This window comes from Sus scrofa, chromosome 2, assembly GCF_000003025.6.
Source record: "Sus scrofa isolate TJ Tabasco breed Duroc chromosome 2, Sscrofa11.1, whole genome shotgun sequence".
Lineage (NCBI taxonomy): Eukaryota > Metazoa > Chordata > Mammalia > Artiodactyla > Suidae > Sus > Sus scrofa.
The window spans coordinates 126,604,222-126,617,777 of NC_010444.4; the positions used below are offsets into that span (position 1 = coordinate 126,604,222).

Genomic DNA, 13,556 nt, shown 5'->3' on the forward strand with positions numbered 1-13,556 from the left:
GCGGAGACTGCCTGGTTAGCCTCGGGGTCCCTCGCGATGTTTGCCTTTAACTTCGGTACTATCAATCTATCCAGGGATGACTGATGACCTTGTCACAACGACGCCAGTCAAAACAGTTTCGGCCCAACTCTGTTCCAAGTAGCACCGAGGCATCCTGCGTGAGACCCGAAAAAAGTCGAAATAGCTCGTTTCCCAGGCTCAGACGAAATGAGTGGTGGGAAGACAAAAAGAAACAAGCAGAAATCAGGAAAGAATGACTATTAATTGTTCAGAGTGGCAGGTACTAAATAAATTGGTTTGTTTGGGGAAAGGCAAATGTTATTTCTTCCCTTTGAGGTGTGGACAGAACTCTGGCGATGAGAAAGCGCCTGAGCCGGTCAATTTCACACAGCCGGCTTGCGTCTTCCGCTCACCGACTTACGAAAACATCTGGAAGAGGTGGAGGTGGGTGTCTAATTCGTGGGTGTGAGACCTGCGAATGCGAGACACCTGGAGTGTGAGACCCAATGCAGACACCTGGAAGGGCTGCAGCGGCCCAAGGCGCCCGGAGTAGGTAAGGTAGGGGCGGGGCTGCTCTCTCAGGCTGCACGTCGGGCGCCAGGTTTTGAGTTGAAAGACCTATGCATGGTCCTCTGGGGGCAGCCCCAGTTAGCCAAAGGCAAACAAGCCTCGCCTGTATCCGGGTGCAGTTGTACCACCAGACCTAGCTCTGGATACTTGCCTCTCAACGCCAAAAGGGAGAAGGAGCGAGCTCCCCAGGAAGAGTGGGTGGGCGAGCGCTGGGCGGTGTGAGACTCCATTACAGCCCTCTCCCAGTCCCGCCGCCAGGCTTGCATCCCGCTAGGATCAGCGCCCTTTAGAGACCCTCGGTCTCACACCTCCCAGCTCAGCAAAGCCTGCCTCCGCCACTGCCGACCGAGGGTTTCATTCCAGCGAGCAAGCCGCCCCGCCCCCGACTCCCCCTTCACCCCCCCCACCCCAGGATTGACGTGAGAGGTTGAGTGCCGGGCTAGTCGACCCTAGCACCCAGCAGTACTCCTTGAAAAACTGAGACCCGCAAAAGCGCAAACCCAGTGCCGAGACTTGGTCCACTCGCCGGGCCGCGCACGCCCACCCCGATGCGGACCCCAAACGTGTGCTGAGATGCACTCTGGTTTCTACATTTCCACTGCTTTCAGGACCAGGGCAGTGAGCCTGCACCTAGAAAAGACAAATCATGAGCAGAAAGAGACAACACGCGAATGGAAGACGTCATGCCCCCCTCCCCCAAAAAAGTGGGGGGTGGGAGGGCGGAGGAGGTATTTGTGCAGGAGAGGCGCTCAAACGGTGTGGATACAGCCGAGTTAGAAGTTCCTTCTTTCTCTTCTCCCCTCCCCTCCTTTCTCCTGGCCTGCCTCCCGCCTCCCCTCAATCTCAATCTCTCTCTCTCTCTCTCTCTCTCTCACACACACACACACACACACACACACACACACACTCGTATTTTGTGCTGTCGTAAAACCCACGTGTCCAGCCGGGTGGCTGCCAGAGCGTGGAGCGGTGGAACTGGGACGCGGCAGCGGCCGAGCCCAGCAGCCCGCCGCGGCTCAGTCGGGCGCCCAGGTTCGCCCGTGCTGCCGCGCTCGGCATAACTGTTCTCACGCCCTCCGCAGGCCTCCACGTCCCTGGCTTGCGGCCCCAGAGGGTCCCGGGCGGCGGGATCTCTAGGACTCTGCTCTCGCGCTGCCCAGGGGCATGTAGCGCACCGAAGGCGCACACTCTCCCTCACGCTCACTGAGACACGCGCACGCACCCACCAGCGGCTCGGAGTTTTCAGGTGAGCGTGGCTCGTCCAGGGTTGAGGTTCTTGGGCCCGGGAAATAGGAGGCTGGAGGTCCCGCGCTGGGGGCGGGGGGCGAGACTGTCCCGCCTCCTGGCGCCGGAGGCCAGCACGGCTCAGGCGCTGCGCCACTCCGGCTCTGGTCGGCTCTGAGCGCAGGCAGAGGCCAGGGACTGCGTCCTGCCACCGAGTTCTGTTGGGAAGCGCCCTCTCGCCGAGCTTCGACAGTGTTGGGTGGGCGTTGGGCGGTTCGGGCTGGGAGGCTAGGCAGGGTGCACGCAGCTCCCCTCGTGCAGCGCCGTGGCTTCAGAGTAAACTCTGCGCCCCAGCCGAGTTGGGAGGAGGGAGCTGCCGAACTGGGCTGCCGCCGACGGAGTCAAAGACTCAAACTCTCGCTCCAGGGTTTTGGCGGCCATCCTCCGCGCCCCCTCTCTCACCAGGCCCTCAGCCCTGCTCACGCAGACCCTCTTCTTTGCCCTCTGCCCCCAGCTTGAGGCGTCGGACATGCTGAAGCCCGGAGACCCCGGCGGATCGGCTTTTCTCAAAGTGGACCCAGCTTATTTGCAGCACTGGCAGCAACTCTTCCCGCACAGCAGCGGCGGCCCGCTCAAGAGCGGCGGCGCCGTGGGTCCCCTGGGCGCGCCGCAACCTCTCCAGCCGCCGCCGCCACAGGAGCGCGCCGAGGCCCCGCCGGACAGCCTGCGTCCGCGGCCCTCCTCGCTCTCCTCCGCCTCCTCCACTCCAGCTTCCTCCTCCACCTCGGCCTCGTCCGCCTCCTCCTGCGCTGCTGCCGCCGCCGCCGCCGCGGCGCTGGCTGGTCTCTCGGCCCTGCCCGTGGCTCAGCTGCCGGTGTTCGCGCCTCTGGCCGCCGCCGCCGTCGCCGCGGAGCCGCTGCCCCCCAAGGACCTGTGCCTCGGCGCCGCCTCGGGCCCGGGGCCCTCCAAGTGTGGCGGCGGCGGGGACGGTCGGGGCGCCCCACGCTTCCGCTGCAGCGCGGAGGAGCTGGACTATTACCTGTACGGCCAGCAGCGCATGGAGATCATCCCGCTCAACCAGCACACCAGCGACCCCAACAACCGTACGTAGCAGCAGCCTGAGTGCTCTCTCCCCGCGCGCTGACTTCCTTGAGCTTGGGCGCCCGTCGGGGAGGCAGGTCGGATAAGAGGGACACCAGGTGGTGGGCTGTCCAGACCGCGGGCCCATACCTCCCAGACCACTATGGCCCAGGTTTCCTGGGTTAGAGAAAGGAGAATGGTTGGGATGGTCGGGTGGCACATCTGGGTTACCTCTAACCCCTCCGCTCATTCCTTGTTTCCCAGCCCCGGAGTCTTTAAGACCCGAGTGGCCAGCAGACCAGAGCGTACAGATCACCGCCCTCCGGCGGGATATTGCGCCCCGGGCGGGGCGGGTACTAGGAGCGCGCAATGGGACTCCATCCCTGCCGGTCTTAGTGGAGACAGGGCAGGGACTCTGAGCAGTTCTGGGGAGCATGAATTCCAGGGCTAGTTCTCCTTCTATCTTACTTCTAGGATGAAAGGTGTCTGCTTATTTTCGGGCCGCAGCGTTGTCAGGGAACCGGCCGGGAGCTGCTGGCTGGTCGGGCCACGCTGGAGTAGGAGTTTTAGATGACACTGCTTCAGTCTCTGCCTGCAGGCGGGCATAATTCTTAGGTTTACTATTTGTTTAGAAAGGAAGGAAAAGAAAAAAAAAAAAAGCCAGTTGCTTAGTGAGAAAACATTTCCGACTTCAGGGCAGGGTCTCCTTCCCTGCGGATCCCGCATTCTTCGTGCACCTTTGACCCTGTAAACATTTACAGTTCCGTAGCCATGCTTGTTGGCTTACGATTTTTTTTTTAAAAGGAGGTAAAACTAATTTAGAATAAGAAGCTTACTCTTTTTGTCCGCAAGTAAATGGCAAGTGCCTAATTAAACAATTTCTCTTCTAGCTTCCGTTCCTACATTCACAATTTCAAACTCTTATCACAAATGTGGTTCCTTTTTGAGGTTTTGAAGAAAAACTCTAAATGAAGATCAAGAATGTGTTATTTATTATATCCAATTCTTTCTAGTATTTTCAGAAGTTATGCTATGTTTACACCTAAAATTTCTGGTAAGTGCTAAATATACTTCCAGGGAACCCTGGAGAGAACATTAAGGCAGGTTAAGAGAATCAGGTTGAAAGCAAAACAGGATTTGAAAGATCAGTACTCACTCACCTATTTTCTTCATCTCACTCCTTCATCTAGCTTCTGAATGAGGCAAGTTGATCATAAATGTGTATGATCATTCTCTTTCGAGCAGGTTCCTTCTTGCAGAATGTATACCAATCCGTGAACTTCTTAATTCGTTGTAAAAGCAAAATAACTACAGGTCGTAGTTGTTTAAAGGACTCCCAAAGTTATTACTTTGACTTAAAATACTCGGCATAAGTATTAATATTTTCATAATGTTTGGAGATAATTGTTCTGATGGAGATATTATTACTAGTAAAAAGAGCAGTTGTATTTACTTTTTTCCTTCTAGAGTCTGAGGGCAAAGAATTGTTTTAAAATGAGGGTTTCAACTCAGATTTGCTCTGAAGTGAAGAAGATTCTCTTTTTTCAGAGTTCCAGAAAATTTTATAAAACTATATTGTCTTAGTGGATTTCAAAAAATACTTATCTCCTACTGAATTTGATTATGCTGTTTTCAAAGCAGTTCTTTAAAAATGTAAAATAAAAAGATAAGAAATGGTTTTGTAAAAGGTATTTCTTACCCCTAAGTGAAATATAGTCATTGCAGGATGGGAGTGCTTCAACAAGCTTGCTGTTTCTCTTCTGAATTAAATCGGTGTTAGAAAAGACACCAGCAGTGCACCCCAAAGCCCTGGCTGTGTGCTGATCTCCCTATACTGTTTACAGTGCAGTCTTGAGGCTCAATACATTTTCAGCAGAGAAAAACCTACATGAATCAAGAATTGGGACAGAGTCTTAATTAATAATGGCTGTTGAACCAAAAAGCCTGGGTATGTTTGTTTGTTTGTTTTTCCTTGGTTGGAGGAAGTGAATTATGATTTATTTAAATGATTCCTATTATGTTAATCTTCTGGTATCTCCTTTTGAGTCTACCAGACTGCCTCACTGTGCAAAGTTCGGGGCAAGGACAGAAGGGAAAGGAAGTCAGATTGTCCCATTAGAGTTACACCTCACGTTGCTCTCTAATTAAAGCGCAATTGAGAAAGAAAATAGAAAGCGGAGGTGGCTCTCCATGTAATGCTGGGAGACCACGTCTGCCATTCTTCCACGAACTTCTCTGGGCCAGAAGAGGCACTCATTTGAAAGCATGAGATGTGTTTTACAAAGATGAAATGAGAAGTGATTGGGTTTAATCTAACTAGGGAATCAAAACAAGTCAGAAATGCAAAGGGTGGGAACTTGCTTTCCCTTGACAAGGGAAGTTGCTATGTCACTTGAAAGATGGTGAAAAACAGCTTCTCCGGATTCTTAGGTTGTATGTGGGTGGGGGTGGGGTGAGAGGTGGGCAGAAGGGAAGCACCTATTAATTTATCATGCATAGATCTTCCCAGTGTTCTTTTTAGCCCATTGCCATCTCCCTCTAAGAGAATTCTGTCAAGTGATCACTCTGCATGGCTTCATTTCTTTACTTGGCCTTTAAAAGCGTATTGAGTCATTTTCTCTTTTTCTTACAAGGCAAAGAAAGGGACCTCCATACTTCTCTTTTCCCTTTAGAAGAGAAACTTGTTGCCTGGGATCAGCCACCCAGTAATACTTGTGAATCAGTATCATTAGTTTCACCTTGAAACTTGACTGGCATCTATGGCAAATGCCATAGGGAAGTGTGCTGTAGCTCTCTTTTACACAAACACAGATTTTTAAAACCTAAGAAATGACACAACTTAGTCTGGGGTGAGCTCTTCCAGTATATATATCTAACTCCATGTGTGAATTTATTCTATGATTGAAGTAAACTTGCCACTGAAGCTCTGAATGCTTAGTTGCCTCTTCTTTCATCTCTTTAAAGTCCTGCGGGGCTTGTGTGATATAATGGGGGATGGGGACCTTTCTTCCTGTTCTGGTATTCCTGCTGTCTTTTGCTGCTGGTTTGCCTGAAGCCATTGATTCTGTCAGGCACTGTTGCAGTGGTTTCTTCTCAGATACAGGGGGAGATGGTGCATCGTTTGAGACCTTGTCACTGTTCTTGGAAGGTAGCATGTAGCAGCTAAGGGGCGCTTGGGGCATTTGTGTTTGTACAGAGACGGCGGTGGGGGGGCGGGAGGAAGGTAGAAGACAATTAGTTTTTCAGATCTTCTTGTAAAGATGTACCTGGGAGAGAGGAAGGGGCTAAGCCAGCCTGGGGTCTCTCTGTGGGGAACTAGGTTGGGGCACTCTGCAACTTGCCCAGCTGGAGGTCTCCTCTGGATTTCGGGGAGCTCTCCTGAGCAGGGAACAGCGCTGGGAACATGCTGGCGTGTACACAGGTGTAGGAGTTGGGCCAGAGGCTCTTACGTCGGTAGCACTACCTTCCTTTTCCAAGGGCTTGGGGAGTAGCACTGGGGGAGAGAAGGAAATCTAGGGTTTGTTCGGTTGAGGGGTCAGGGAAAGAGATAAAAGGAGGGCGAGTGTTTTTCTGACCTTCCCTAATCTCTTCCCACCCATATGGAAAACGCAGGTCCTGTCTGGGAAGCTCCCAAGCCCACTAACCCACCAGTGGGTGGTTCCTGCCACCGAGGCACGCTCGCTGCGCTTACTTACTCCCGCCCAGCATCCCGGCTGTCAATGGCCAGCGATCGACAAAGATTTCAGATCTGGTCCCCGGTGGGAGGGAGGCACTGGCGTCAGTGTGTGGGCTTTTGTGTTGCTCTATTTTTCTTTTTCTCTTTTCTCGCTTTTTGTGTGCAGGCCCAGCCCATCTCGGAACACACATGATTTAGCTATTTTACATCATTCGTTATCTAGCGCCCTGAAACTGAACACAGAGCCATATATTAGATTGAGGTTAGAAGAGGTGGCGACTGTTTATTTAAGGTGATAAAATGGTCCATCAGCAGTAATCTCCATCGATATGTGCCACCAGGAGATGAAGGATGAGGGGACAAGCCACAATTAATTGCCCTATAGTTTTGTAGGGGAGAGTAGAGCCAGCCCAGACCCGCTTCGATCTCCTCTCGCGCCTCCTATTCATCATCTCCGCATTGTATATGGCGGCCTCGCAGGGGCAGGGGCCGGCGAGGTTTATCTCGGCGCAATATTCTTTCACCCTCACACACTCCCGTTCCCATTTAATTTATTAATACAGTCATCGGGAGACAAATACAATCCACACTTCCTCTCTCTTTCCCTCCCCTTTTGTCTCTCCCTCTTGGTCCCAGGGCCAAGCCCGCATCCAGGCCGAGCAGGGAAAGCCCAGCGCGCCTGTGACTCATGGGGAGATTTGTTGGGGGGGGGGCCTTAAACTCGCCTAGAGTCCTCCAGAAGGTTCCGCGCGAGCTGGGTCATCTCGCAGGGGCGAGACCTCAATCCGCTCCCCTTGCAGGCGGCGGGACTCACCTGCCTGTCCTCTGGATCTGCCTGGAGCCCAGCTCCCGGGAGCCTAGAAGACCCCTTTCCGGTGAAGGAGGAGGGCCTGCTGGGTGCTGGGGGCTCCAGAGTGCGGGAGCCGGCGATCGCGTCTGGGCTTGTAAGAGAGCCCTTCGCAAGCAGGAAGGGGACGAGGCCTTCAATATTCTGATTAAGTGCAGGGGGACCTGGCGCCCACCCTGCACACGGTCCACCACCACCCCATCCAGCCAATAGCTTGGCGCCAGGAGGGCTAAGCTGAGAGTGCGGGCTGGAGCGGGGCGTCGAACCTGGTGCCAGAGACTCCGGGCCACGGAGCTCCGCCTGCCCTCGGCCCCATCGGCCAGCCCCCTCCACGGCCCCGAGGCCTGGCGCCCGCGCCATCGCGCACGCGGCGCTGCCAGCAGGCGGCACTCCCGGGGCCGCGTCGCCGACACCCGGCGGGGATCGATGGGCGCCGGCCCCGCCGGGCTCGGCCTGCGGGACAGAGGGCCGCGACCTCGGCGGCGGTCGCAGAGGATTTATAGCCGGGCGACTGCCACCAACCAGGCGGGGAGGCTAGCTTTTCAGTTGCTCCTTGGTTTCCTTTCCGGAGGACGAGTGGGCAGGCTAAACCGACTGAGAGGCTTTGGGGAGCGAAGGCCTAGCGTGACAGGCGCGTCCCGCGGGCTCCCGCTCCATCGGCGCCCACGCGCGCCTTTCTGCCTCTCCAGCCTCCAAAAAGAGCTCTGAAACATTTTCTCTTTCACCTGTCCTGGAGCGAGAAATGAGATGCCAGAGAACTCTGGCCTACTTTGCCCCCCTGTTACCTTAAAATAGATCCATTTTCAATTACACAAGTAGCACGTGCCCTTGTACAAACATTCAAACAACACAGAAGGATAAGAAGCAAGGAGCGAAAGTCTGCTCTTCACTTCCCTTGGCCTGGCCTTCTGAAGTCAGTAGGTGAACAAATCTATAACTTAATGATACCTCCTTCCCTTATCCAGGGACCCATAAACAGGAGCATCAACAGATCTATTCAAGATACAGAAGAGAGCATGATTTTGTGTATTGCCTAATGCTAAACTGGTATTTCAAAGTATCTTGCTTGGAGAACATAATAGCTCTCACAGATAGAGTCCGCTCTTGATGAATAATAATTTTGAACTTGTGTAAAAACTCACCCTCATTTTAAGAGAAAGTAGAAACATATTTGCCTCTTTATGAACAGACGTGTTATGTATTGCTTGACCTGGAATGTTATAATATATGGATTATATATATAATATATATTATGTGTAATTGGGGCGGGCCTCTAGCCTACTTCTCCCTCAAACCTTTTCATTTAGGGGTTTGTGGCTTGCTGTCTAGAAAACACTCTGCCATAGTGTTTGTCCACTTGGGCCACAATTGTCAACCCAGAGTAATCAGTTACTGGTTTTAACCACCCTCAATCTCCTTTGGGACCCTAAGACATAAGTCAGAAGCCACATGTTTTCTGTAGCAGAAGTTTTGTGTTTTAAGAAACAATAATGTTAGGATTTAACATGTATTTTGACAGACTTGGTCAGCTTTCTGGGTGGAATACTTGGAGATAGTATGAAGTGGTTTATAAATTAAGAAGACATATTGGATGGTCTAATGAAAATGGATTGGCCTTTTCTACGCTGCAGGTATACTGTGTATTGGGAGAGCCTTAGCTTGTCACTCTGCAGAATGCTACTATTCAGTGTTTTCACACTTCATGGAGACAAATGAAATTTAATAAGTTCAAGAGTGCTTAAGAGGACTTCTTAGAGAAAGGACTAGCCATACTCTATCATGCATAACAAGCACAGGAGTGTGTGAGCTTGTTTGTCTGTGTGGGTGGTAGTTGGAGTTGGCACTTTTGCTCCTTATTTTATTGCTGATGTAGTTGGTGTGATGTTACAAGTTGTGGAGATCTTGTAAGTTGACAGAATCTCTGGCATGGACTGTTGGGGAGTGAATACCAAACGTTCTTTTTTCTCACCCTTTGTTTCATTGAGCCAACTAGAAAGGGAAAGTCTGTTAACTCCCCAGGGTGATTTATTTTTGAGGGGTAGATTGCCTTTGCTTGTTGTCATTTGTTTTAAGCTATTTTTGTTCTTGTTGTTATTAAGGTGCTGAAAGGCCATTTCTGAAGTTTGGCACTAAAATTCAAAATTGTGGACATTATCTGTTTACTTTTCAAATCATTGTCTTGCTTTAACCTCCTTGAACTCAAGAGTGTAGGAAAGAGATAGAGAAATCTTCAGTCATGCTACAGCAATTTTGAGGCCCTAAAATTGTGACTTCAGTGGAATTCCTCAATTCTATTGATTGAGTTATGAGTTTGGATATAAAATTCTCTCAGCTTTCATTAATCTTCCTAAACCTCTATGTTTGGTGTCTGGAGTCAGGCAGACCTGATGGTGAGTCTTTCTCTGCCACTTTCTAGTTTCTGGTTCTCGGCCAAGTTACATTGCTCACCTCGAATAACTTCAAAATTGTTATTTTGCAGATGAGCCTCAGTTGTTTCATAGGCAAAACAGGAACTGTGGTATTTAGATAATATGGTGATGGTTTTGTTCAAGATAGGTACCTGGCACATGGCATTTGTGAGTTTTTATTGTCCTTCCATTCCCCCTTTGTCTTGAAATTTTTGTTTTCCTGGTCAGAAGCTTGAGAGGGTGTGTGAAGTGTATGTGTTCTGGAGGGGGTGACATATAGATAAGGGTGGCAGTGCCTCCCTCCATCAGGCCCTAGGGTCAAAAGCATAGGCTGGCACAGTTTTGATATTAGTTTATGTTGCTGAAAGAGGGGGCCTTTGTAATGGAGGTGCAAAAGCATGGACACGTCACTGCCTGCATTGTTTTTCACTTGAGAGGCCTGGGGACACCTTCAAGAAGCTGCAGTCAAAGCTCCTCTCATTCCCTGGACTCTTGAGAGGAGTGGAGGAGTAGCTGACGGAGGGGAACACACAATGGGCTGGAGCCCTTCTCCACTGAGATAGGAGGTTCCCCGTGGTCAGCCTTTGGCTCCCTGTGAAGCAAGTGGCAAAACTGGGGGGGGGGGTCACTCCCCCACCATGCTGCAATAGTGATTAGGTGTTCCTCAAAGGCTTCTCATTGACTCATTTGCCACAAGTTCCTTAGACATTTCAGCCATTCCAGCACGGTTAGGGCACACCCAGGACAATTTATCAGGACTGGTTGTGCCCAAGGCAGGGCACAGGTGTCCAGAGGCCTCCAGGGCGACCTGCTGCCCAGCGCTGGTGCATCTGCTGGTGTCCAGCTCTTGCCATTTCTGCCAGTCAGGACTAGCCCGATATCCGGCCCATTGCACCAGGGCTCTGTTGCACAGGGGCGCCTGGGCTCCCCAGGGAGGCTGGGCCACTGAGGCTGGTCTTGACAGCGGGCGCCGAGACCGGCTCCCAGAGACAGGTCCGATGGGCTGGGGCTCAGACACAGCGGCTCCGCCAGGCCCATTAATAACCTGGAGGGCGCTGCGATCCGACAGCATGGTCGCCGCAGGCCTGCTTCCCGCGGCTGCCTGGCCTGTTCTTGCCCAGTTGGAGTCGAGGGACACTGGGCGTCCGCCCCAGAGAGTGGGGGTCCCTTCGCTCGCCTGCTGCTCTGAGGAACGTAGTAGAGAGGCTTCGCTACAGCTCTCCCTTGGTTTATAAAGCAAAATATTTGCATTTAGCCTGGGGATCAACCGTCTAGGCAAGGTTTTGGGGGGGGGGTGTCTCTCCATTGAACCTTTATCCTGATCTTTAAAGACCCATTATCCTCATCCTTAAATTTGCTATTCTTTTTTGGGGGGGTGGCTTCTGGGAACAGCTTGCATCTAAGTACAGGGTACCCCAAACCCGTCAGAACAGCTACCCCCGCCCCCCGGTCCGCATGAGGCTGGACTGCCCAGAGTGGGTGCTGTCTGGGTGCTGGAGAGACCCTAGCGCCAGTGCGCCCCTGGTGGCGGGGTTGGGGGGGTTCTAAGACTGGGGCCAAGTCCGGCTCCGCCTTCTTGCGTGGGCGCTGCGTGGCTGCTGCGTGGGTGAGGGGGCGTGGGTCCAGGAGAGCGGATGGCGTCCGGCGCCTGACGGGTTGCCCACCTGCTCTGGCGGGTTTAAAAGTCTCTGCTGCAATTGTGAAGAAAGGAAAACCAAACATACTCAGGTGACCAAGGTGGAATCTCTCGGAGAGAGAACAGATTGGTCAAGGGATGGACTTTTGGTAGAAAGATAAATGCACCTCGAACCACCACTGAGAGGCAGAACCCGTGGGAACCTGGGAGAGGGCACTAGGGAAGGAAGGGGAGAGAAAAGGGGCAGACATTGGGAGCAGAAGCCCGAGCCAAGCCTGTTGCTTTCTTGGAGACGATGACGCCATCGGCACCCAGCCCGGGAGACTTTTGAGGGCTCCCGGGGCCTCGACCCCGTACCAGGTGGATTTGGGTGCGGCGAATTTCCAGCGAGTGCGCCGGGTCACCCCTACCCCCATTCCTGCTCCCAGTGGCCTCAGATGCTTCAGAGCGTCCACCTCCCTCGCAAGTGGTTCACCTTGGTGGGGATGCTGTTATCTCGGGGTTTACCCGAGGATGGCCGCCCCGAGCGGTGGGGTTAACCTTCTCCCTCCCCTCCCTCCTCTCGCGTGTCTCCGGCAGGTTGCGACATGTGTGCGGATAACCGCAACGGCGAGTGCCCCATGCACGGGCCGCTGCACTCGCTGCGCCGGCTCGTGGGCACCAGCAGCGCCGCGGCCGCCGCGCCCCCGCCGGAGCTGCCGGAGTGGCTTCGGGACCTGCCGCGGGAAGTGTGCCTGTGCACCAGCACCGTGCCCGGCCTAGCCTACGGCATCTGCGCGGCTCAGAGGATCCAGCAGGGCACCTGGATCGGGCCCTTCCAGGGCGTGCTTCTGCCCCCGGAGAAGGTGCAGGCTGGCGTCGTAAGGAACACGCAGCATCTCTGGGAGGTAAGTCGCCCGCCACCCAGCACCTTTTCACCATCCGGAGCTTTGGCAGGCAAAGAGCCTGGCCCTAGATGGGTGGCGGCTTTGGAAAGCGCCTCCCCTGTTCCCCAGAGGGTAGTGGAACCTAGGTTTCTCAGGTCATGCAAATGCCTGGTAAGTACACGCACCTGCAGCAAGAAGCCTCAGAGCCAGGCCCAGAGCAACAGTAACCCAACCAGGAAGATAGGACTTAGAGATTTCTGAAGGTGGAATCACCTTAACAATCTTCTATTCCAGCTGTGATGGATTTGACCGTTGGTCTCCCTTGAGCTTTGAGAAAAGGAGAGAAAACACCTGAGGAGAGAGAGCAGAGGTGGTTGGGCTCTGGGGTGCGAGTTAGGTGAACTTTGTGTCCCGATTAAAGTTTTTCCAATATGGTTTTGTTTTGTGCACTGAACAAGAAGGAAAATAAGCATAACCAGGAGGGAAGAGAGTTAGACTCATTTTCGCAGGTAAAAACAAATTGGTAAAGGCTGAATGCAAGAGACTGAACCATGTTTCACAATTTTCAAAGTACCGAAAGTAATTTATATTGTGAGTCAAATCACAAATCCTGTTTCTTGTTGGACAAACTACGATGATGTGATCCTCAACGAAATAAAAAATCTTAACATAAGAAAACTCTGAGTGCTTTGGTATAACCCAGTTGATAGTACTTCAGTGGCACAGTCTTACCTGGTGCTATTACTTAACAATATCTATGAAAAAAAATATTAACCTGAGATTTCTTTCAAAGCTTCATGGTTGATTATTGAGGTTGATTCCTGAAAAGACAGACCCTTAATGTGGGTCATCCCCCCACCAACTCTAAATACCTCCCACGTGTAGAGAGTTATTTATGATAATCAGGTGCCATTAAGTCCTGCCCTTAAGCGTTATGTAAATCTGACTGAGGCCAGGCAATATAATGGAGTGGGATTAGCCAGAAAACAAACTTTTTTTTTAAATGCCAGGGGCCAAGTTGGCATGGACTGTAAGGTTCCATTCATGGGATATTTCTGCAGCAGCTTGACACCCCCCTGCCCCCACCTGACTTGGTAGCCTGCAAGATGATCATTTTTACTGCAAGCTGCCTCATAGACTAAACTCAAAGGATTCAATAATTCACTTAGAGTTTTGCTGAGCACCCACTCTGGCCAGCACTATGTTAGGCCCTGGAGGTAATGTGGTGAAAAGCAGACTTGGTCTCTAG

At 52.3% G+C, this 13,556-nt stretch overlaps 1 protein-coding gene across 5 annotated transcripts in view; it reads left to right on the forward strand.

The window, feature by feature from the left end:
* Positions 1,195-13,556, forward strand: part of PRDM6 (PR/SET domain 6) — a 107,048-nt gene continuing 94,686 nt past the window's right edge. The window contains exons 1-3 of one of the 5 annotated variants that reach the window (XM_021084683.1): positions 1,195-1,816; positions 2,309-2,897; positions 12,021-12,328. In XM_021084683.1, the coding sequence (XP_020940342.1) occupies positions 2,324-2,897; positions 12,021-12,328 (882 nt within the window). In that variant the 5' untranslated portion in view covers positions 1,195-1,816; positions 2,309-2,323. Of the gene's footprint in view, positions 2,898-12,020; positions 12,329-13,556 lie in introns of all 5 variants that reach the window. The other 4 variants (XM_021084684.1, XM_021084687.1, XM_021084686.1 and 1 more) reach the window with 4 other exon arrangements.